The sequence below is a fragment of the Crassostrea angulata genome, chromosome 6 (genome assembly GCF_025612915.1).
Source record: "Crassostrea angulata isolate pt1a10 chromosome 6, ASM2561291v2, whole genome shotgun sequence".
Lineage (NCBI taxonomy): Eukaryota > Metazoa > Mollusca > Bivalvia > Ostreida > Ostreidae > Magallana > Magallana angulata.
Window position 1 is genome coordinate 44,976,959 of NC_069116.1, and position 24,480 is coordinate 45,001,438.

At 31.0% G+C, this 24,480-nt stretch overlaps 2 protein-coding genes across 3 annotated transcripts in view; both read right to left on the reverse strand.

Annotated features, from left to right (window-relative positions):
• Positions 1 to 1,251: 1,251 nt before the first annotated feature.
• LOC128190417 (L-rhamnose-binding lectin CSL3-like) lies at positions 1,252 to 3,371 on the reverse strand. Its single transcript, XM_052862459.1, has 5 exons — positions 3,249 to 3,371; positions 3,049 to 3,084; positions 2,536 to 2,826; positions 1,723 to 2,007; positions 1,252 to 1,363 (listed from the first exon to the last, which is right to left on the reverse strand). The coding sequence occupies exons 1-5, from the start codon at positions 3,295 to 3,297 to the stop codon at positions 1,347 to 1,349; spliced, it is 678 nt and encodes a 225-aa protein (XP_052718419.1). The 5' UTR covers positions 3,298 to 3,371; the 3' UTR covers positions 1,252 to 1,346.
• Positions 3,372 to 10,156: 6,785 nt separating this feature from the next.
• Positions 10,157 to 24,480, reverse strand: part of LOC128190419 (L-rhamnose-binding lectin ELEL-1-like) — a 30,321-nt gene continuing 15,997 nt past the window's right edge. Inside the window, exons 1-4 of one of the 2 annotated variants that reach the window (XM_052862461.1) lie at positions 11,337 to 11,474; positions 11,132 to 11,173; positions 10,623 to 10,907; positions 10,157 to 10,282 (exon numbers count right to left, since the gene is read on the reverse strand). In XM_052862461.1, the coding sequence (XP_052718421.1) occupies positions 10,266 to 10,282; positions 10,623 to 10,907; positions 11,132 to 11,173; positions 11,337 to 11,385 (393 nt within the window). In that variant the 5' untranslated portion in view covers positions 11,386 to 11,474 and the 3' untranslated portion in view covers positions 10,157 to 10,265. Of the gene's footprint in view, positions 10,283 to 10,622; positions 10,908 to 11,131; positions 11,174 to 11,336; positions 11,475 to 24,480 lie in introns of those variants that run through there. The other variant, XM_052862462.1, reaches the window with a different exon arrangement.

A 24,480-nucleotide genomic window follows, 5' to 3' on the forward strand; every position in this document is an offset into this window, starting at 1 on the left:
TTAAAGTTATGATCATTTGGGTCAAGGTTGAGACAAACTCAGAAAATAAATAATGCTAAATTAGGTTTGTATCACATGAATTAACTTAACGGCCGTTGAAGTCACCTTCAATAATAACTGTACCGTAACACGAATAATATGTGACTGTATAGATTTTCAAGTATGCTCTTGCGTTAAGTTCTTGCGTGTACGCATCAGTATAACTATGAGATGGCAAATATACACCGATTATGTAGTATGTTACCAGAAAGATCATTGAGTTAAATTCCTATTATTCGTCTTGTATTATAACATGTCACTTCTTTTACAGAATACATTAGAGATTTCTTAAAAATGATCGCGACACCCCCTTTACCAATGAACGCCGAATTATCGAACATTATATTATATTATACATCGTCATTTTTGACATAACAAGCATGTTCATTGTGAATAATAGAATCAAGATAATTGTGTTGTACTTTCTTTAAGTTTATGATATGCTCAAAATTTCACACGTTTCTTTTTCTAAAAAGTTGACATTTTTCATTAAAATACATGTTATATTTACATGTGTAAGGTATCGTCGATAATTGTAAATTTACTAATGCCAATTTTAATATGAACTTCAAAAACCTAATTTCGGTGAAACCAAACTTTAATTTTTGTTTTTCTTTCTAACGATATATTATCAGATGATGTAGATTGAAAAAAAGTTCCTTACCTTTTTTAAAAGACGAGAGCTAGTACCAGATTGAGTGATATCGTTTTACATGATCGAAATATTAATAATGGAATATTCATATTCATAAGTAAAAGTCAAAACATAAGTCTTATTTTTCTTTTGACATTTAAGATAGCTTTTAATACTATTGTCGTGAGTTTAAAGGATCAACATATGATAATGATATTTTTCAACGCATTGATATCGACATTACTTGTCGTTTCCTTAATTAGAAAAAAGAATAATCTGTTGGGAAATCCAAAATGTTATGTTATGTCAACACCCAACAGTAAGCAGTTTCAGTCATAAGAAATCTGCGTACTTCATAAAACAAATAAAAAAACCTTTTTTAATTAAGGTATTAAACGGATTGCAATAGTTTGGAGACCTATTGCATTTTGTTTAATATTATATTTAAATAATATATATTTAAATGAACGCCCCGTGATCTTTATTTATACAGAGAAAACCGCAAACGAATTGGATATATGCATAATTCTTGCAACATGAGTTGAACAAACAAGTTCAAATGAAAACAACAAGCAAAAAATTGCTATCACTTCTTTTATTTTAAAAAAGAGGTAACTATTATTAAAGAAATGCTCTTTTTAAATTTTTATCACCACCTTATTTCTTCCTTTGCTCAGCCACGGTGATTACCTACAAGTAAATATGAAGAGAAGTTAAGCTTTATATGTGCATGATAATATAAATTTTATGAATAAATAATAACTAAATCTCTATCAACTTTACTGTGGTTTCAAAGTTGGTCGTTGAATCTAAATTTTCAAGAATATATGAAGTCTTTCCAAAACAAAATTTAAGTGTTCATTGAATTAGAATCGGACGTGGTTGTAATATTTTGAAGATATTGAAAATTATCAAGGCTCAAATATACTTATCAACAATAATAAGTATCATGATCAGAAATTTTTTTTCAATAAAAAGTTGGTACATGTTATTATAGAACATAATTGAATCTTTAACTTGATTTATTTTCGATACTACATTCTACTCACGTTTGCACTGATAGCGAACTTTCAGGTATTTAAAGGTTCCGACACATGGATCTCCAAATACACCATTAGAAGCTCTGATTCGACAGGATCGTTTCCCATTGCATCTTCTTTTAACTTTAAAAGACGCATGCCCTGCTTTACAACTTGTAGTCCCTATAGGTCCATGTCCACACGTATGTCTATTAGTTCGCCCATACATTGCAGAGACCACATGAATTCGTCTGTGTCTCCCACAACGTAAATGCAACCGGTTGTGTTCGCAAACAGTTTTGGAATGGGTATAACCTTGTAAAAAAGATTAAAGTACATAGTCATGATTATTTTATAATTTCCCCATTTTATCAATTTTTATCTCTCTATTTAATACTTTATGGAATAATTTAACAGAATCTAAATGGTTTTTTTTAGTGGGGTTGCTCAAGACCAAGGTCTTTCAGTTGTGGAAGTTTTTAACCCCACCTTTGCAAATTACTAGTGATTTGTCATTCTATTTAATAATTTATTTTGTTTATTTTTTTGCTTTAAATTTAAACAATACAAATTTGGTTAATTGAATAAAGGACCTTTAACGCAATCTGTTGTTCTATTTCATTGCAAATGAACTTGGACTCATTAGAGTAATTTTGATTCAGGTATTTGTATTGGCTAAAATTACTTGTAGCAACAAAGCTCAGAGTTGGGCAAAATTAATATGATGTTTCTCTTAGAAATGCAAATATTTATATATATGGGAAGATTTGGTTTACAAAAATGTAATTATAGAACATAATTGAATTTGTAACTTGATTTTTTTCGATACTACATTCTACTCACGCGGACGTTTGCACTGATAGCGAACTTTCAGGTATTTAAAGGTTCCGACGCATGGATCTCCAAATACACCGTTAGAAGCTCTGATTCGACAGGATCGTTTCCCATTGCATCTTCTTTTAACTTTAAAAGACGCATAGCTTGCTTTGCAACTTGTAGTCCCTACACGCCCATGTCCACACGTATGTCTATTAGTTCGCCCATACATTGCAGAGACCACATGAATTCGTCTATGTCTCCCACAACGTAAATGCAGGTGTTTGTGTTCGCAAACAGTTTTGGAATGGGCATAACCTTGAAAAAAAAGAATAAAGTACATAGTCATGATTTTTTTATAATGTCCCCCTTTTATAAAATTTTATCTTTCTTTTTAATTCTTTATGGAATAATTAAATTAGTTCAGGTGGGTTTTATTTGTTCGCATAGAAGGTAGTCATGTCGAACCCTCATTAATCACTGTTCCCTCTTATTGTTCCTTTAGTTTCATTTTGTTTAATCTTAATTTTCATTTCTTACCTGGAGGACGACCACACCATCCTTCAGTTTCTGAAACTAAGGTAACAATTGAAAATTTTAATTTCATTTCATCAGGTAGCTAAATGTTTCACTCTCAGAAAGAATATAAAAAAGGACGATATGGCCACAGTTTAAACAAAATTACAGTCAAATAATTGAAATACTGTCGATTCAAATAATTCTGAAAGCAAAACCTTTACCTTGGAGGAAGACAAGAAACACAGCAATGAGGACCAAGCACTTCCACATCTTGTTATATGAAGTGATCAGGGTATGAGAGAGAAGCGGTATTACCAGTTACATTTATACCAAGTACTATCAAAAGTCTGCACAAAAGGTAACAGTCCTATCCAGTAAAATGTAAAGCACCTGGCAGTGGCTAAAAATTGTCTACTGATTAATTCTAATTGATTTTATTTTGTCAATATTACTTTATAATTTGTTATTGTAACTGATGCGGTGTGTCACAATTTGATGCATTCAACCATTTGTAATGTTTAATGTTAAGCAAGAGATCGTTAAGACATATTATTCTTGTATGCTGATTTTTATTTATCTTGCAAGTTTGGACAAATGTAAACCAGCAAACATATTAAGACGAACTGTCATTCTCTTGGTGGCATTTTTCTGCTCTTTATGCAACGTATTTATAATGAATTAGTTTAGACCTGCAATATTATTTTGTTTACGCGTATCAAAACTATGAAGACTTACAAGAAAAAATTGAGTGATAAGAATTGGCATTCTTTTCGTTGTTGATGAAAAATCGCAGATAAGTGTCAACTAGAATTTCGGCCAAATTAAAACTTTGTTAACATGTACACTAGTTTTGTTCGTAGAGACTCGTTCGAAAGTACTGATTCAACTTATCTGTTAATTCTGATTTCATTGATCAGACAAACAAGTTTAAATTCAAAAGACTCTTTAAAATTTACTGCTGAAAAAAAATAACTTGGACTACATTATTTTAATATTTGTATTTGGTAAAAGTAGCACATAAAAATATAAAAAAGATTAAGATAAGTTAAGATTGCATGCACAATGCAATCCACTTGTGAAACCAGTAATAAACAACTTCGTGGTTCAACTAATCTATCATAAATATTTTAAGCAAAATATTTCATGTATATTAAAAGCACGATTTCGGATGACTTTTATTTTTTTTCAAAGAATAATCAGAATTCGAAGCAATTATACATATTAAGTGGCTTGCCTTGGAATACTACTGGCCTTTGATATTACATTGGTAAAATAGCTGCTACTAGTAACAGACTGCTATTAGGTGGCTACGAGAAGTGAGAAAAGCTAGCTAGTAGTTATTGCTACAAGAAAATTTTAATATATCTGATGATATTGTAATTGTACTTATAAATCAAGCTCTATTTGATATTTTCCCCTTTGTCGACAGAAACTCAAACAACTAACTTAAAAAACTTGAAAAACAAAACACGCACCAAGCGACACCAACGAGAAAAAAACACACATCTGTCCTGTTGTAAAGTTTGAATTCACCGGGTGGCAGTAAATACAAAATTCACAACATGACAATCTAAATCTAAAACAAAACTAACTTATAAAAATCAAAGTTTTATAACAGGCAACCACAACTGACAATAAGGTTAAAGTGTTACTTTAGACTAGAGGTTGCAGTATTTCTCAAGCAATTTTATATCTGGTATTTGTCTAACAAGGGAATATAACCTGTAATTTACGGTTACCTTATCGGATGCAAGTTTTGTATTTATTGCTTGTTTTAAAATTGTAACGAAATGCAAATTTGCTAATTCATACTGTATGGATGAAAATCGTGAATTAAATAACTAAGTCAATACTTCGAAAAGTTAACTTCTATTAAGAACAAGTTTAGAATGTTGTCAGGATTTTATAATGGTAATGAAATGCAAATTTGCCAATTCATACTGCATGGATGAAAATCGTGAATTAAAACTCAGTCAATATTTCGAAAGTTTCTGGCACTATATTTATTAATCGCGGGGGCAAAGTAAATAACATGTTAATATGGCTAAGAACGTATAAATTGGCTTAAACGTTTTGAGAATAGAAAACATCTGCATGGAAATTTATAGGTAAGGTTAACAATGGACTTGATATTTCATGCATAAACATGTAGATACTTACGAAATGAAGAGTAAAAAAATGTAAAAATACTGAAAAAAAATATTTTAAAGTAATGATCTTTTTCAAATTAATGTATTTAACAAGAATTAAAAAAAAATGATACTTGCATTTTATTAATTATTCTGTTGAAAATTATTCTAACTGAACATTAGGAAAAATTTCGACAAAATATATTGAAATATACGAATGAAATGTGTAGGCAGGCACTGAGCATGCGTGGGGTAACTATTTGAACACGTAATGTGATCTACAGAGTTTCAACACTTGTTTTAAAATAATGCAGCTACCTAATTATATTGATTTATTGTATTCATATTGTTTTTCACAACGTTAATTTAAATGTTAACTAAAGATACATGTACACATGGTGCATCTACATATAAACCAAAACCCTGACAAAAAATTTGAATTACCTTAAACATTTTAAAGAAAAGCCAGCCATCTATCGATGCTGCCTTAATCAATGAAAAACAACCTGCTTCTTTTTAAAAAAAAAATGGATTCTCAATTTTATAATACTACCAAATGTGTAACACAGGGTGTAATGTTGTTCTTGAATTACGTGATCTATGTAACAGATGGCCTAAAATTAAATTTTATAATGGTTTAAGTTTTATTAACACCGCAAAAATTGATACGTATCATTGCCGTAGCTGCATTTAAGATTAATATGAATGTCCTAAGAGATTTTATAAAATAGTGGTACTGAAACAAAAGACAAACATGCACATATATATTTAAACATTAAAGTCTGTTTGTGACGCCACAACAATTAACACACGATCTTATACTTTGACTGTGGCATCATTCTAAACACAACAAACAAGAGTTATGACCTCACATATTTTCGACAGACCATTAAAGGGACCTAGACCCAACTGAAGAAAGCTATGAACATGAAATTTTCATTTCTTTAGTACAAAATGATTTACTTGTGTATTTTGAACGTTTCACCAAAATTTGAATGTTAGAAGTCAGGTTACAGGCGAGATGCGAAGGAAAAAAGTCGTTGTCATGTAAACAAAGCTGGAGTCTCATATTTGTTTACTAATAATGTAAAGTAATAAAAATTACAATTGCTTTGAAAAAATGACTCGAGGCTAACAAGATAAACTGATGAACTGTGTTAATAGATACTATCATAAATCACAAAAGCGACATTAGATTGAAATTCTACCTAAACCACACAGATGTGAACTCAATCTTTGTTAAAGGGATGTTCCGCTATCTTGTAGATTTGAGGAGAAGAATGTAAACATTTCTTGTATTGGCTTGTTTTTGCCAGAACGTGACCAAAACTGTTGCAAAAAGATATAAATGCAATCAATACGAAGTCCTATATGTTTTTTTGTTTGAAAAGTGTGCATACAAGAACAGGACAATGCATTTAACCACTTAGAACAACAGTCAAACTACGCAGCTACAGACTTATTTTTTGAAAAATCTGATAAAACTTTGTCTCAGAGTAGGATACCTTATTTTTAAAACGGGCGTCAAAAAGTATCAATTTTCACAAGATATATTAGTCCGTGTCTATGAAGTTACATGTACATTGAAAATATATTTTCATTGAAATATGATGTTTACTTTTTCAATTTAAGACAACCGCTTTTTTGAACCCCTACCCCCTTTATTAAAAGAATTTACTTTTTTTGCAAAAAAAAAATGTATACATAAAGAACTGAAGAAACCCCCCAAATTAACAAACATGAGTCAAGTATAGACTTGTATATCAAATTCATCACAGATTGTTTTGAATTGACATTTATTTTTTTTTTATAAAAATCTGACGTAAATGTGTCTCCATAAACACAGAAGTTCTAAGTATAGACTGCTTTTTCTTGTTCTAAAAAGTGGATCCAATGCTGACTATTAAAAAGGATACCCTTTTTTCAGACAAAGTTACAAAATAAATGTACTAGATTCCAACGTATTCTCAACAAATGGTAGTAAAGAGGACACAAATGAACCCCTTCTGTATTTTTTCAATTTTTAAATCGTCAAAACTGTAGCTGTGCAGTTTTAAGTGATTAAAAAGGCATTGTCCTGTTCTTGTATACATACTTTCCAACAAAACTTCATGTAGAATCTCATATTTATTGTTTTTATGTCTTTTGGCAACAGTTTTGGTCAGTTTTGGGCAGAAACAAGTGAGTTCAAGAAATGTTCGCACACCCCCTTAACAAAACAAATAATCATAACATTTGTAACTTGCTTGTTACTCAATACTTAAATTTATATTTTGACGGAGCATCTAAAACATCCAAATTGATCATTTTTGACATTTTATAAAATGAATTATGAAAAATCTAAACTCAATTTGTGTTTAAGATAAAGTAAAATGTTCCTACGACTGTCAAATGTCGTGGGACATTATTTTTTATTTACTTCAATCGTTAAACTGTATGATAAGCAATTTTTCCTGTATGAATCATATTTGAGTATTTTCTCACATCTTAACTTAAAGGTGGAGCAAATACTGAGGCTGCATCATATCTAGATGAATATTGACACCTGCATGTAAACGTACAATGTATGGTTACTTAATATTCTATTTGTATACAAACAAAAACCGTTATTGCATAATGAATACAAGAGAGACTAGGAACTAAGGATGAAAATAAAAAGAAGGTCCAGTTTCTTTCAAGATATGCCTTAATATTCAAAAGATGTTTAAATTTTTTGAAAAAACACGGATACTATCTTGAACACACCTCTGTAAACAGAACTTTATTAGTTACTTTTATCATATTTTCAAAAGACTTTAACATTATTACATATTTCTAAGCTGTACATAAAAAATAATGAAAAAATACACTAAATTTTGTGAAGATGAAAATATGTCCGCAGCCATCGCCCAAAACGATATAAATATATTTCATGTGATATCACATGTTAAAGTTATTATGTAAATTTTATCATGAGCGACGACCGCGGACATGGTTTTCTTTTCAAAATGCTTTTGAAAATCGGTGTCTTCTGCTCATTTTTATGAAAAGTACGGGAAAATGTAGTTTTTATAGTGTCAAAGTTACTCTTGTGAAAGTCTAATCAGATTTATAGATTTTTAATGTTAAGATTTTTTTTGCGTAAAAAAATGTTACATTTAAACTTTTTGAATTATTTATAAAAAGCACTTAAAAACTCTTCAAAATATAACCGAAACTCTAACTCATTTACTAAGTTTTCGCGAAGATGATACATATTTGTAACAATAGGTCGATAGTCTCATGAATACGTACATTAGAAGGTTTCTAAGAGAGAAATAATGATAGCCTCGAATAAATAATTACGTAGCGTTATAGTGGACAGCATAACTCGAGAAGAGTGCCTGGCCTATGTCCGCGCTGTTAGTATTGAAGCTGGTAAGATAATAAGAGACATATCTAGACATGCAATTACTTTGAGTAAGAACTAGAAGCAAACAGGAGGAACAGCTGAAAAACATATGTCATAAATTATTTACATCGTAGATGTTCTAAATAATGAACGATAACAATAATTGAGCCCCCCCCCCCCCGCACTTTTGGAGATTATATAAACAATTGAAGTTTAAGCAAGATAATTAAACGATAGATTTAAAGTTATAGGTATACTACGGGATTCCACCCTCTCCCCCTTACGGATTTTTTTTGCATGTCAAGATTTTTTTAGATAAGATTTCCATCCTCCGCCACTTTTCTAAAACGATGCTACGTCCCTGAATTGAGATCAGTTAAAGTTATGATCATTTGGGTCAATGTTGAGACAAACTCAGAAAATAAATGTGCCTAAATCAGGTTTGTATCACATGAATCAACTTAACTGCCGTTGAAGTCACCTTCAATAATAACTGTACCGTAACACGAATAATATGTGACTGTATAGATTTTCAAGTATGCTCTTGCTTAAGTTCTTGCGTGTACGCATCAATATTACTATGAGATGGCAATAATACACCGATTATGTAGTATGTTACCAGAATGATCATTGAGTTGAATTCCTATAATTCGTCTTGTATTATAACATGTCACTTCTTTTACAGAAGACATTAGAGATTTCTTATACATGATTGCGACGCCCCCTTTACCAATGAACGCCGAATTATCGAACATTATATTATATTATACATCGTCATTTTTGACATAACAAGCATGTTCATTGTGAATAATAGAATCAAGATAATTGTGTTGTACTTTCTTTAAGTTTATGCTCTGATATGCTCAAAATTTCACACGTTTCTTTTTATAAGAAGTTGACATTTTTCATTAAAATACATGTTATATTTACATGTGTAAGGTATCGTCGATAATTGTAAATTTATTTGTGCCAATTTTAATATGAACTTCAAAAACCTAATTTCGGTGAAACAAAACTTTAATTTTTGTTTTACTTTCTAACGATATATTATCAGATGATTTAGATTGAACAAAAGTTTCTTATCTTTTTTAAAAGATGAGAGCTAGTACCAAAATTGAGTGATATCGTTTTACATGATCGAAATATTCATAATGGAATATTCATATTCATAAGTAAAAGTCAAAACATAAGTCTTGTTTTTCTTTTGACACTTAAGATAGCTTTTTATACTATTGTCGTGAGTTTAAAGGATCAAAACATGATAATGATATTTTCAGCGCATTGATATCGACATTACTTGTCGTTTCCTTAATTAGAATATAGAATAAAGAAAATCTCTGTAAAAAAACCTGTTGGGAAATCCAAAATGTTATGTTATGTCAACACTCAACAGTACGCAGTTTCAGTCATAAGAAATCTGCGTACTTCATAAAATAAAAAAACACCTTTTTAATTAAGGTATTAAACGGATTGCAATAGTTTGGAGACCTATTGCATTTTGTTTAGGCATATTTACATCAACTTCCCGTGATCTTTACTTATACAAAGAAAACCGCAAAAGAATTGGATATATGCATAATCCTTTCAACATGAGTTGAACAAACAAGTTCAAATGAAAACAACAAGCAAAAAATTTCTATCACTTTTTTTTATTTTAAAAAGAGGTAAATATTATTAAAGAAATGCTCTTTTTAATTTTTTTTAAGGTATGTTTATCACCACCTTATTTCTTCCTTTGCTCAGCCACGGTGATTACCTACAAGTAAATATGAAGAGAAGTTAAGCTTCATATGTGCATGGTAATTTTTATGAATAATTATTAACAAAATTTCTATCAACTTTACTGTGGTTTCAAAGTTGGTCGTTGAATCTAAATTTTCAAGAATATATGAAGTCTTTCCAAAACAAAATTTAAGTGTTTCATTGAATTAGAAACGAACGTGATTGTAATATTTTGAAGATATAAATTATCAAGGCTCAAATGTACTTATCAACAATAATAAGTATCATGTTCAGAATTATTTTTAAATACATGTTATAAAAGAACATAACTGAATCTTTAACTTGATTTTTTTTCGATACTACATTCTACTCACGTTTGCACTGATAGCGAACTTTCAGGTATTTAAAGGTTCCGACGCATGGATCTCCAAATACACCGTTAGAAGCTCTGATACGACAGGATCGTTTCCCATTGCATCTTCTTTTAACTTTAAAAGACGCATGCCTTGCTTTGCAACTTGTAGTCCCTACACGCCCATGTCCACACGTATGTCTATTAGTTCGCCCATACATTGCAGAGACCACATGGATTCGTCTATGTCTCCCACAATGTAAATGCAGTTGTTTGTGTTCGCAAACAATTTTGAAACGGGCATAACCTTGAAAAAAAAAGATTAAAGTACATAGTCATGATTATTTTATAATGTCCCCCTTTTATAAATTTTTATCTTTCTTATTAATTCTTTATGGAATAATTTAACTTAGTTCAAGTGTTTTTTTTTTGTTCGCATAGAAGGTAGTCATGTCGAACCCTCATTAATCACTGTTCCCTCTTATTGTTCCTTTAGTTTCATTTTGTTTAATCTTAATTTTCATTTCTTACCTGGAGGACGACGCCACCGCCCCAATCCTTCAGTTTCTGAAACTAAGGTAACAATTTAAAATTTTAATTTCATTCCATCAAGTAGCTAAATGTTTCACTCTCAGAAGAATATAAAAAAGGACGATATGGCCACAGTTTAATCAAAATTACAGTCAAATAATTAAAATACTGTCGATTCAAATAATTGTGATAGCAAAACCTTTACCTTGGAGGAAGACAAGAAACACAACAATGAGGACCAAGCATTTCCACATCTTGTTATATGAAGTGATCAGGGTATGAGATAGAGAAGTGGTATTAACAGTTACATTTATACCAAATACTATCAAAAGTCTGCACAAAAGGTAACAGTCCTATCCAGTAAAATGTAAAGCACCTGGCAGTGGCTAAAAATTGTCTACTGATTAATTCTAATTAATTTTATTTTGTCAATATTACTTTATAATTTGTTATTGTAACTTTTGCGGTGTGTCACAATTTGATGCATTCAACAATTTGTAATGTTTAATGTTAAGGTGAGCAAGAGATTGTATTTCATGAGGTCATGTATTTTATTGGTAATTAAAAGAAATGGATGATGATGGTTATAAGAGAAATGCTGTCGTATGTATTAAATAAATTATTCCATTATATCTGAAAAAGAATTATAGCATGCATGTATTGATTATCATGTTGACATATTATTCTTGTATGCTGATTTTTATTTATCTTGCAAGTTTGGACAAATGTAAACCAGCAAACATATTTAGACGAACTGTCATTCTCTGAGTGGCATTTTTCTGCTCTTTATGCAACGTATATATGATGAATTAGTTTAGACCTGGAATATTATTTTGTTTGCGTGCATCAAAAGTATGAAGACTTACAAGAAAAAATTGAGGGATAAGAATTGGCATAATATTCGTTGTTGTTGAAAAATCGCAGATAAGTGTCAACTAGAATTTCGGCCAAATTAAAACTTTGTTAACATGAACACTAGTTTTGTTCGTATAGACTCGTTCGAAAGTACTGATTCAACTTATCTGTTAATTCTGATTTCATTGATCAGACAAACAAGTTTAAACTCAAAAAACACTTTAAAATTTACTACTGAAAAAAAAATAATAACTTGGACCACATTATTTTAATATTTGTATTTTGTAAAAGTATCACATGAAAAAAATATAAAAAAGATTAAGCTAACTTAAAGTTAAGATTGCATGCACAATGCAATCCACTTGTGAAACCAGTAATAAACAAGTTCGTGGTTCAACTGGGTATTTCCCTCTAACTATTTTTAGAATCGGTTGGACAACAAAGTAGTGCCTTTAAGCAAAATAGTTCCTATACTTTCAGAGTGTATATACATTTATTGGGACATTTTAAATCAGAATGCTTGACACATGTCAGAAAAAAGGATTTTCAATTTAAAAACAAGTGTCAAAATTGAATTATCATTAGAAGAAAAGAATTGAAATTGTTTGATGTACACCCTTCCTAAACTGAGAAATTCCCTGCTTTTACTTTCATTTTCAGAGTTTTTCAATACAGACGCATTTTGCCGGAAAACGAATCTGACTTCAAACCATGAAATTTTAACAGGAAAGAGACAATTTGATGAGCTTTCATTCAAGAGGTCCCTCGTTGCTGAACGAAAATTAGGGCCGGAGCTATGAACCCTAACGTTAACATTACTGCCTATGGAAAATGCATTAGTGGACTATACCCAACTAATCTATCATAAATATTTTTAGCAAAATATTACATGTATATTAAAAGCACTATTTCGGATGACTTTAATATTTTTTTCAAAGAATAATCGGAATTTGACACGGCAATTACCCATATTATGTGGCTTACCTTGGAATACTACTGGCTTTGGATATTACATTGCTAAAATAGCTGCTAAATAACTAGTAACATACTACTATTAGGTGGCTACGAGAAGTGAGAAAAGCTAGCTAATAGTAACTGCTACAAGAAAAAACAACTCAACCAGTCACTTTAGTTACAGTAAGGATCAGACCCAACCTAACACCAGAGTAAACCCCAACTAAACCCTGGGTTTATTTTCTGGGTTTACCTTGGGTTTACTTTTTGAAAATTTGGGTCCATTCGGGGTTTTCTTTGGGTTTACTCGGGGTTTACTTTGGGTTTACTCGAGAATTGCTTTTGGAGTCAACTAAACACACTGAAGTGTGAAGCAGACCTGTATTTTATCTCATCATCCTACTGCCTGTGATTCCTGCCCCTTGTATATTCCGAATACACATGTAGCGTCTGCTTTCAGGGTATACTTCTGATCGAGGTTTACTCTCTGTATCCACTTTGGGTTTACTTGGGGTTTACTCTGGGTCCACTCTAGTAAACCCAGAGTAAACCCAGAAAGTAAACCCATGGTTTAGTTGGGGTTTACTTTCTGTTAGGTTGGGTCTGATCGGTACTGTACAAGTTACTGGCTATGAGTTGAACAAAGTTGTTAAATAGTAACTAGTTCCTTTCTATTTAAATTAAGATATTTACATTCAGTGGATATTTTCTAATTATGACTTCAGTAATTACAATGTAGTATTAATTTTAATATCTGATGATATTGTAATTGCAATTATTAATCAAGCTCTATTAGATAACAGCATTTTTTTTTTAATTTTGATTTCTGCCCTTTCTCGACAGCAACTCAAACAACTAACTTAAAGAACTTGAAAAACAAAACACGCACCAAGCGACACCAAAGAGGAAAAACACCCAAGTAAAGTTTGAATAAACTAGATGCCAGTAAATACAAAATTCATATGACAATCTAAATCTAAAAAAAATTATAACAGGCAACCACGACTGACAATATGGTTATAGTTTTACTTTACAGTTGCAGTGTTCCTCAAGCAATTTTATGTTTGGTATTTGTCTAACAAGGGAATAAGACTTGTAATTCACGGTGGTTACCTTATCGGATGCGAGTTACGTATTTATTGCTTGTTTTAAAATTGTAACGAAATGCAGATTTGCTTATTCATACTGTATGGATGAAAATCGTGAACTAAATAACTAAGTCAATATTTTGAAAACCCAACTTCTGTTAAGAACAAGTTTAGAATGTTGTGAGGATTTTATAATTGAAATGAAATACACATTTGCCAATTCATACTGTAAGGATGAAAATCGTGAACTTATAACTCAGTCAATATTTCGAAAAGCTAACTATTATTGACAACAAGTTTAAATGTTTTCAGGATTTGCTGTAGAAAATAACGGTGTGTAAAAAAAACTAATTTAGAAAAAAATTGTAAGCACTTGCTTACAGTGCTTCAATGCAGCTACGTCAATGATATTCAAACTTAGATAAGCAATTGGATATGTGAAAAATATTCGTTAAATCATAACAATTCGTTAATAAAAAAAAAATTTCAACAAAGTTTCTGGCACTATATTTAAAATCAGTAAATAACATATAAATAAGGCTTAAAACGTATAAAATGGCGTAAACGTTTTGAGAATAGAAAACTTCTGCACGCAAATTTAAAGGTAAGGTTTACAATGGACTTGATATTTTATGCATAAACAAACAAGTACTTACGAAATGAAGAGTGAAAAATGTAAAAATAATGGGAATTTTTTTTTTAAGTAATAATCTTTTTCAAATTAATGTATTTTAGAAGAATTAAAAAAATGATACCTGCATATTATTAATTAATCTGTTGAAAATAATTCTAACTGAACATAAGGAAAAAAGTCGACAAAACATATTGAAATAAACGAATGAAATGTGTAGGCAGGCACTGAGTTTGCGTGGGGTAACTATTTGAACACGTTATATGATCTACAGAGAGTCAACACTTGTTTTGAAATAATGCAACTACTTAGATTGTAAATATATTGATTCATTGTATTCATATCGTTTTCACAACGTTAATTTAAATGTTAACTAAAGATACACATGGTGCATCTACATATAAACAAAAACTCGTACAACAAAATTCGAATTCCCATATACATTATAAAGAAAAGTCATTATCGATGTTGCTTTAATCAACGAAAAACAACCTGTTTCATTTTTCAAAAATGGATTTTCAATTTTATAGGACAACCAAATGTTTGAAACAGGGTGTAATGATGTTGTTATATGATCTATATAACAGATGGCCTATTTGACTTTATAAAGGTTTAAGTAACGTTTTCGATTTATTAACCCCGCAAAAATTAATAAGTATCATTGCCATAGCTGCATTTCAGATAGATTCGTATGTAAAATTAGATTTTTTTAATTAGTGGAACTTGTTTATATTCTCAAAAAGAAATATCTACACGATTATTGCTTGAGTTTATCAAAGTTTTCAAAAGGCCTTGGATTTTGGCAGCTGGGATTCCTCAAAGAACTATATATGATATGAGTTATATTTGTCCCCCATGATTCGCCATTTTTAAAAGTGTTTCTAGTATAATAAAATGTTATGTAATATTTTAGACGAGTTGATGTAAAACATATTTTTCACCTAATTATTTGAATTACTTGCACTTAGTGGCAGTATATGACGTCAGAAGTAACGCTATTTCTATAATTAAATCAAAATCAGTCAAAAATTAACATTTTTCTTTTATTTTTATGAATGGGAAATATAGAGCGCATGCTAGAACAAGGAAAACTTTTTTTCACTTATTATCCTTCGCTAGATACATCTCTGATTAAAATATTTTGTTTGTTCAGTCATGCGCTCTATGTTTATTGATAGACATACTGCTTAAAAACAAGCTTAAAAAGCAAAAATGGCGGGAAATGGTTGTCTTTACGATGTCATATTTCAAAACTGTGAGCAGTTGAATCAAAATGAACGTCATATAAAAACATCACATATATATCTGTACAAAGAAATACAGTAAAATGATGATGTTCATTTTAGGGGACCATTTAAGGCCCATATCTTTTAATATAGTCCTTTGCAATCGTTTAAACTGTAAAGATAGATATGAAATCATATTTTATCAGTCGATGAAACAAAAAGCAAACATGCACATATATGCGTAAACATTAAAGCCTTTTTGTGATGCCACAACGATTAGCACATGATCTTATAATTTGACCGTGGCATCATTATAAACAAAACAAACATGATTAATGGCCTTACATGAATGCGCCATTAAAGGGACCCAGACCCGATTTGCTATCAAAATGCTATTTGTATTTTTTTTTAGCATAAAATGATTTACTTTTTTTTTGAACGATTCATAAAAATTTGAATGTTAGAAGTCAAGCCTTATATTTGTTTACAAATATTGTAAAGAAAAGAAATTACCATTTCTTTGACAAAATAACACGTGGCTTACAAGATTAATTGATTTGCTGTATTCATAAATACCTTCATAAACAACAAAAAAGCAACATTATATTGAAATTTTGCTAAAACAACACATATGTACACAATAACAGAACTCGAACTTTGTTTACAAAACAAAGAATTACATGTAAAATCTTTGTAACTAGCTTGTTACTCAATATTTGACCTTTAAATTTTGACAAAGCATCAAAAAACATCCATATTGATCATTTAAGACTAAAAAAATAAATTTTGTAACTTGTAAGCTTAATTTGGGTTGAAGTTCCTTAAAAACGCTTCTACGACAGTCAACTGTCTTGAATCACTGTTATTTATTTATATTCATTTAGGCCTATTGTTAATCAGGGATGGGGTAATTGAAAAAAGTATTTGTAATTGAGTGTAATTAATTACATTTTTCAAAGTAATTGAAAGTAATTCGTAATTGAGTCCGTCTTCAATTACAAGTAATTCAATGTATTTAAATACATTCCAAAAATATTGCGTATTTTCAATTACTTTTCAATTACATCTCAATTACTTTTTTTCCAAGTTTAAAATATAAAAAAGGTGTCTTATAATGATAAATAGATTTTATACATGTTTGGCATGGACTTTTGTTTTTACAATAATTAAATGTCCTGTAATGTTTCATGTGTTTATACAGCATAACACACTGCCCAGGGCAATAGGTAAAGATCTTATTTTGTGGAGGTGTGAACTCCTCTAATACCCAAGAACCCCCATTGATTTTAGACTTAAGGGAGTCAAAATATCTCTTTCTTCTGAATTATAGCAATTATTATTTATATACTGATATGATGTACTGCCGAAAGTTGTACTTTCTGAATAAACATAGTTTTAATATGTGAATAAAAATTAATTCACTATAGAGAAAATATTATTCAGAACCAAAAATGAACTCAATGTTACTTAATGAATTAAATGTTAAAGAAAATTTTTCTAGAAATTTTCAAGAAATCTGATCTGAACTGAACTGTACAACGTTAAAAACATAACCGTACATAAAGCTATGTATATCTTAATGCTGTTAATATATGTATATGTTCTCAAGATTTAAAAAAATAAAACTAAAGTATTTGAAATGTAATTAATTACATTTATCAAAGAAATTGAGAGTAATTAATTACATTTTAAAAAATCAATGTAATTGTAATTGCAAGTAATTGATAAAATTTTCAATGTATTTGAAAGTAATTAATTACTTTTCAAAGTAATTGACCCCAACTCTGTTGTTAATCTGTAGGATAAACAATGCATCCCGTATATATCATATTAGTGTAGTTCTTCACATCTTGACCAAATCAAATATAGGTGAGACTAAAAACTAACGATGAAAAATAAAAAGAAGGTACAGCTTCTTTTAATGTATGCCCTAATACATGTAAAAAAAAAAGTTGTTAAAATCTCATGCAAATACATGTATACCATCTTGAACATACCAGCTTATATGTTGAGAGAAAATCCTACATTAAACCAGTGTGGATTTTTTAAATATAAATATTGCTTTTATCAATTTATTTTTTTTTAATTTACAAACAGAACGAACTTTCTTAAAACCTAATAGTAAGTGGCGACGAGCGACAATAATAGAGTCTACCATGAACTCTTGCCACTAGTAACTGGCTACATGTACGAGGTGAAAGAAACATTAAGAATAGCAACTAATTACTTTCTATCAAAATTTAAAAAAAAATTTATAAGCTACTAGCTTCTATGTTTGAAATTGCTTATTTTTCAAATAAACGTAAATGTAAAATAAAAACGACTGATTATTTTGAATCAAAATTTCATGGTAAAATTAACGTTAACGTTATACCTCAAACGACATAGCACCTTTATTACTATTTGTAAAATATCTCTTGTAATTTCATGTATTGTGTTATCTCTCTCTCTCTCTCTCTCTCTCTCTCTCTCTCTCTCTCTCTAATAGTTGCATACACAACATTCACGTGTCTGTTAAGGTTGTTGGTATGTTGGTATAAACATTTCGCTAGATAAAAATGCCTTATCAAGTACCTACATATAAAAATGGCAGATATCTACTATGTGTTAATATAAAAACTTTACAAGGTCATCCACATGTCATTATACTTCATTCACCTAGAAATCTTCTTTAATCTTGTCAGTCACTAGTACTTTTCTGGAAAAAAAAACAAAAAAACTTTTGACATTTTTTTAAACATCTTTCAACAAGAAGCTGGCATGGGCACAAAAATACACATACTTGACATTATTGCTTAAATAAACAATCTGAAAGGTGATCTACGCGATATTACACTTAAATATCTCAGATATGTAACTACTAATCCTTTCTCCTACATGTAAAATGCCAAATTTTTACATATGTGTCCATACATTTTCAAATAGCTACATAGATTGTATGTAGACGGTAGATATCCAATAAAATTGTTCATATAAATACTCAGTCGTCATCAGGATATTAAACTTAAATTATTCAGATATCTCTTTTGATCTCGTTAGCTACGAGAACTTTTGTGAAAAGCCCCCACTTTTTACACATTTGTTCATACATCGCAAGATGATGGGCACACAACATACACATATTCGCCACTATTGATGAAATAAACAATCTGAAAGGTGATCTATATAATATAACAAATAAATTACACTTATACCCCTTGAGATCTCGTCAGCTATTAGTACTATGGTACGCTATGCAACTATACTGTACTGCACTGTACTGGTATGCTTCACTTTTGACATAGTTGTCAGATCATCTCAATAACATCGTAATGTAAACGATACGCAGTTGTTATAAGTGATGCAAAAAAATTTGCTTTGTTACAACTTAAAAAATTGAAATACCTAAAGCAATCAAAATATGAGAAGTTTTAAGAACTAAAAATATACTTAAGAAATAAAAAGTGAAGAAAAAAAGCAAAAATACTGAAAGAAGTTGTTTTTAAAGTTATGATCTAATTCAAATTAATATATATAATTGCAATATTAAATTTTGATATCTGCATTTTATTAATTGATCTGCTTAAAATTATTCTAACTGAACATCAAGGCAAAATTCGACAGAAACATATTGAAATATACAAATGAAATATGTAGGCAGGAAATAAAACTACAGTGTACTTGCAAACATTGATTCATTGTAATTACAAATGTATATTTTTCTCGTAAATTTGAATGTTATCTAAGGATACACATGGCGCATCTAAATGTAAACAATAACCTTTAACAGAAGATTCAATATTTCATGAACATCAAAATAGAAAACAATTTATAGATGGTGCTTTAATCAATAAAAAAAACCTGCTTCATTTTTTATAATTTAATTCTCAAATTTATACACGTAGAAGATTGAAATGTTTGACACAGAGTGTATTGGTGTTCTTATATTTCAAAGTGATATGTATGTAACAGATGCAAGTTATAATTATATATAGAAAATATACAATAGGTAATAAATATTGTGAGCGGCAAGTTGTTTGAATTATTTTTATGATCTATAGATATGTAAAGAATACATCTCTATATTGATTTGTATGCCTATTCAGTTCCCCCTTTTTTAGTAGGGTGACATATTTTGATCAGTTGTATGATGTTCAATTGTCGAAATAAAAGTATACAAGTTGGGGGAGATTTAACACTGTAATATTAATGTTGATTTCACCTGTTACGGTGCCTTACACCATCGCGGTAAAATCGTGACCCCGCGATCACCGCGATGACAATACCGCGACGGTGTATCGCGGAAAGGATTAAAACACCATCACGGTGTCGCGGGAAAATACGGGATCCGCGTTGGCCGTAGTGTACTACATGAAAATGTACAAAATTAAAAGAGGTTAATACATGTTTAATCATAGATATATTCTCCTTATCATTTTGTTCGTGTTAATAAATAAATCCAAAGAATGCATTACTTTTTTGATGTTTCAAAACATATTTTCACAAAAAGTCTTAATTCAAGTAATAGGGGTAGGGGTAATTCCAATACTAATATCTCTATTGAATTCCAAGAATTTGCCATGACATTTTTCATGTCACAAAGCACTGGGTGATTTTAAGAAAAAAATCCTAATACAGTGAAAAAAACCCGCTTAATTGTACATATGTTTCCTTACCCTATCCACTCATTAACATGATCCTATTTTTTGTTTTATGTCGGTTATTATTTTGCAAATTCGCCGTTTTATTCCGGTCGTATGACCAGTGCATTTCGTCGTCAGCCGATATGGGACAAATTAAGTCCTATATCTGAAGTGAGTGTAATGCATATTGAAGTTTATGCTATGCAATTTAGGTTCCTGATGTAAGAAAGCATTTTAATATAGTAATACTGAACAGTTCTACATACACAATATTAATGTTACATCTTTTAAAAGCTTTTTTATCAAAAATAAAATTTTACGGTCGAATGTTCTGGATATTCAGTTTGTGACTCAAGAGCTGATCGTGCATGCTTTTTAACAGCAAAAGATCGAGTTATCACCCTTTGATTGTTGTAAAATCTCTCTCTCTCTCTCTCTCTCTCTCTCTCTCTCTGTATTTAGATAGACATAATTAAAACCTATATTATCAGATACCCACCAACCCTTCAAAGCGAAATAATGACAGAAACCGCAAATTTAAAATTTAGAGATATAAATGTAATTTAAAACTAAATAAATTAATAAATCCTTAACGATTTTTACTGAAAAAATTAATTTTACAGCGGCTTATAGGGACAATATGAATAATGATAACTCGCAATATATGTTGTGTGTTAATGTAAAGAGGCATTTCCAAGAATGATGTACTTTAAACAAAACCGCACGGGAAAAAGTTGGAGCCAGAAAGTTTCGACTCTCTGCGTAAATTGGTAAACCAAGAAGCCAGAGTTCTTCAGTTTAAAAAAGTTGTCGTTGTTATAAATAACCGCTGATAGATGATTAGTAAGCGAGGCCATTGTACAAGGCGGAACTGTTCATATTGTCTCTAAGTGGAAGGAACCATTTGACAAACTTTTAAAACCTAAGAGATGATAGATCGACATTGCCAGAAGATGTAAAAACAATGCACTTATCTAACATTCACAGATAGAGAACAAAAATCTCGGAAAAGGTAAACAAGCAGATATAAATATTTATGGATGGATGTTAGCCATCAAGTTTTATTGTTTCCAAATGTCTGATCTGAACACGTTCAAAGAAAGATTATTTACAATACGATACAATACTTCCATGCATGAAAATTATCTGGTTACAATTTGGACAGTTATCAATTTTGTCCCATGGGATTGACCACCAACTCATTTCCGGCCGTTTTATTAAAAAAAACACACCAAAACATTGCTCCCTCGACTATTGCTTGAGACTGCTAAGAGCAGATTGTTGTCAAATAGTATCGAGATACTGTAAGTCGTTTTAATTCCACGGTGTTAAAATTTCACGAATTCTCCAAAAGTACCAATCGCGATGGTTTAAATTTCACGCTCCAAGAAAACCAGTTGATCAAAGTACAAGCAATAAAACGTTTTAAAAAAATAAGTAAATATTTACGATGGGTTTATTTTAGCGGAAAACCGATAAATCTTGAACATAGTGAAATTAAAACCATCGTGATTTTTTGCAAATCTACAGTAATACATAAAGCAGAAAACCATCTCGTAGTTTAAGAATAAGAAGGCACTGAGAAGATTATATTTTAAGTGTCAACCTTTGAAGCGGCCGTGCACCTTGATTATAGCCTACTTCTTTATTTGTCTAAATTGTCTAAGCAGTTCATTTCAACGACATGCATGTAATAAACAACGCCTTATAACGAAACACAGTGGAAACATGCCTGAAAACCAATTGACAGTGTCCGAGAACAAAGTTTTAAGCATTTTTGTGCTGGACCATTAGTAACTTAACCCATCCCCCCCCCCCCAAAAAAAAAAGATAAAAAAGAAATGCAACACGGTTCACTTAACGATGGAGTAAATTATGTGTGTACCCCATTTCTTCTAAGATTGTAACGACTGAACACATATTCGCCAGCCCAAATAATCAAATCGAAAGATAATATCCATCATATCATTGCAATTTAACGAGAGTTTCTATTTATTGCTTGTCTAAGATACGTAATGAATAGCACGTCTGGGACTAGAATATATACGCTTCTTGATATTCTTACAACATAGGCGTCGGAACCGGGGGGGCTAGGGGGGGCTTAGCCCCCCCACTTTTTTTGCAAAGTTATACCTAAGCATTAGAAACATAGCATGATAGAGGGTTCAGCCCCCCCACTTTTTCTCGCAGGAAAGATTATTGTTCCTAAATTTACCTTGAAAGATGGAAAAGTTAGATTAAGAAGCATACTAGCCCCCCCCCCCCCCCCCCACGGATTAGGAATTTCATGATTTTTGGGAGAAAAAAATTTGGGTAAGTAATTTTTTTTTTGGAAGTATAGGTATTCTCCCCCCCCCCCCCCCCCCCCCCCCCCCACGGATTAGGATTTCCATGATTTTGGGAATTACTTTTTTCTCAATATTACTGAGGATTAGTCTAGCCCCCCCACTTTCAATTTGCTTCCGACGCCTATGTACAATATTTACTCATACAGTTATTTCAAAAATTTGTAAATCTTTTCCCTCCTGCAAATACGGGTTGACATGTTGGTTTGAGGGAATTTTATGTAGGATGAACCTTCCCCGTCTTTTTAGGACTCGACACCGCAATGCCACTTTATTAGTCCCCTACCGGTTTCACCGGAGGGGACTATAGCTTTCCTCTGCGTCCGTCCGTCCGTTCGTCCGTCTGTCCGTCCGTCCGTCTGTCTGTCCCACTTCAGTTTTCCACACTTTTTTTCTTTGTGCGTTTGAAGAATAATATGAAACTTGCTGAACAGCTTCAAAATGTGAAACTACAGATCAAGTTTACACTTTTGTAGCGTCTGATTGACATATTTCGAGAAAATTAATTTTTCATATTCCAATTTTTAATGTTCGGGTTCGTTATCGGGTTCGGTGTGTATTGAATAAACGAGGCCAGTATGTAGTCAGTAATATTATCGTGCGTTACTTGTACCATTCCTTTTATCATTTGTAACAAACAAATAAATTCTGTAAAATAGTGTCAAGCATTGTGTTGTAAATTTAATCGGGAGGTTTTTTTTGTATTATTACAATCGGGTTCGTTGTCGGGTTGGGCTGTTTAACTGTTTGGTTTGATTCGGGGTACAGAAGACGGTAAGAAATGATATTGTGCATAACAGTGCATTGTTTTCACAAATTTTTACCAGCGAATACAGAATAGACCTGGCGAAATTACAGGAGATGAAATAAAGAGTATTATTTTACCTATTTTGTATCTAATTTCTATATCAACTATATAGTTTTAATTTCCTCTGTTCTTTTATCTCTGATTAAAGCATGACATCTCGTTTACAATAGCTCTGAAATAGTTGTGTGCTTGGAAGCTTTCATAGAATAATACAAACCGGTAGGGGACGTGTATTGCTTATGCAATACTTTCAGAATGATTGTTTTGGAAGGCTTAATCTTGGTCCATGAGACCATGACCCAACCATTTCCCCACTTACCCAACCCTACTCTTCACCCATGGTCATAATATTATGTGCATGTAGCTCACCAGGAAAACATATAAAAAATCCGAATTATCAATCATTCGATTTTAAAATACAAACGTACATATATATTGAGGAAGTATGTCGTTATATATTAACATTCATTAAGTAAGATTCCATCTATTTCTTTAGTATGGAAAGCCGTATGGTATCCCCACATTATATTTAAGGATTTTTTTTGTAATTCTCTTTTGTAAAGCTCTAATGAAATACACAGGACTGAAATCTATACGAACAAGATCAAACCATCGATTGGTCGAAACCTTCAGCATCCCATATAGCTAACAAAAAAACCATCGCGATTGGTAAAAAAATAACAAGGTTAGCTTTTTAGAGAGGTAAGAAAGTCAGCGGAATACTAATTTTTATAGTCAAAATTAAATTTACAAACTATTGAAATACAATTATATAGTCTTCAAAACAATCATACCGTGACGCAGTTACCAATGCCATATC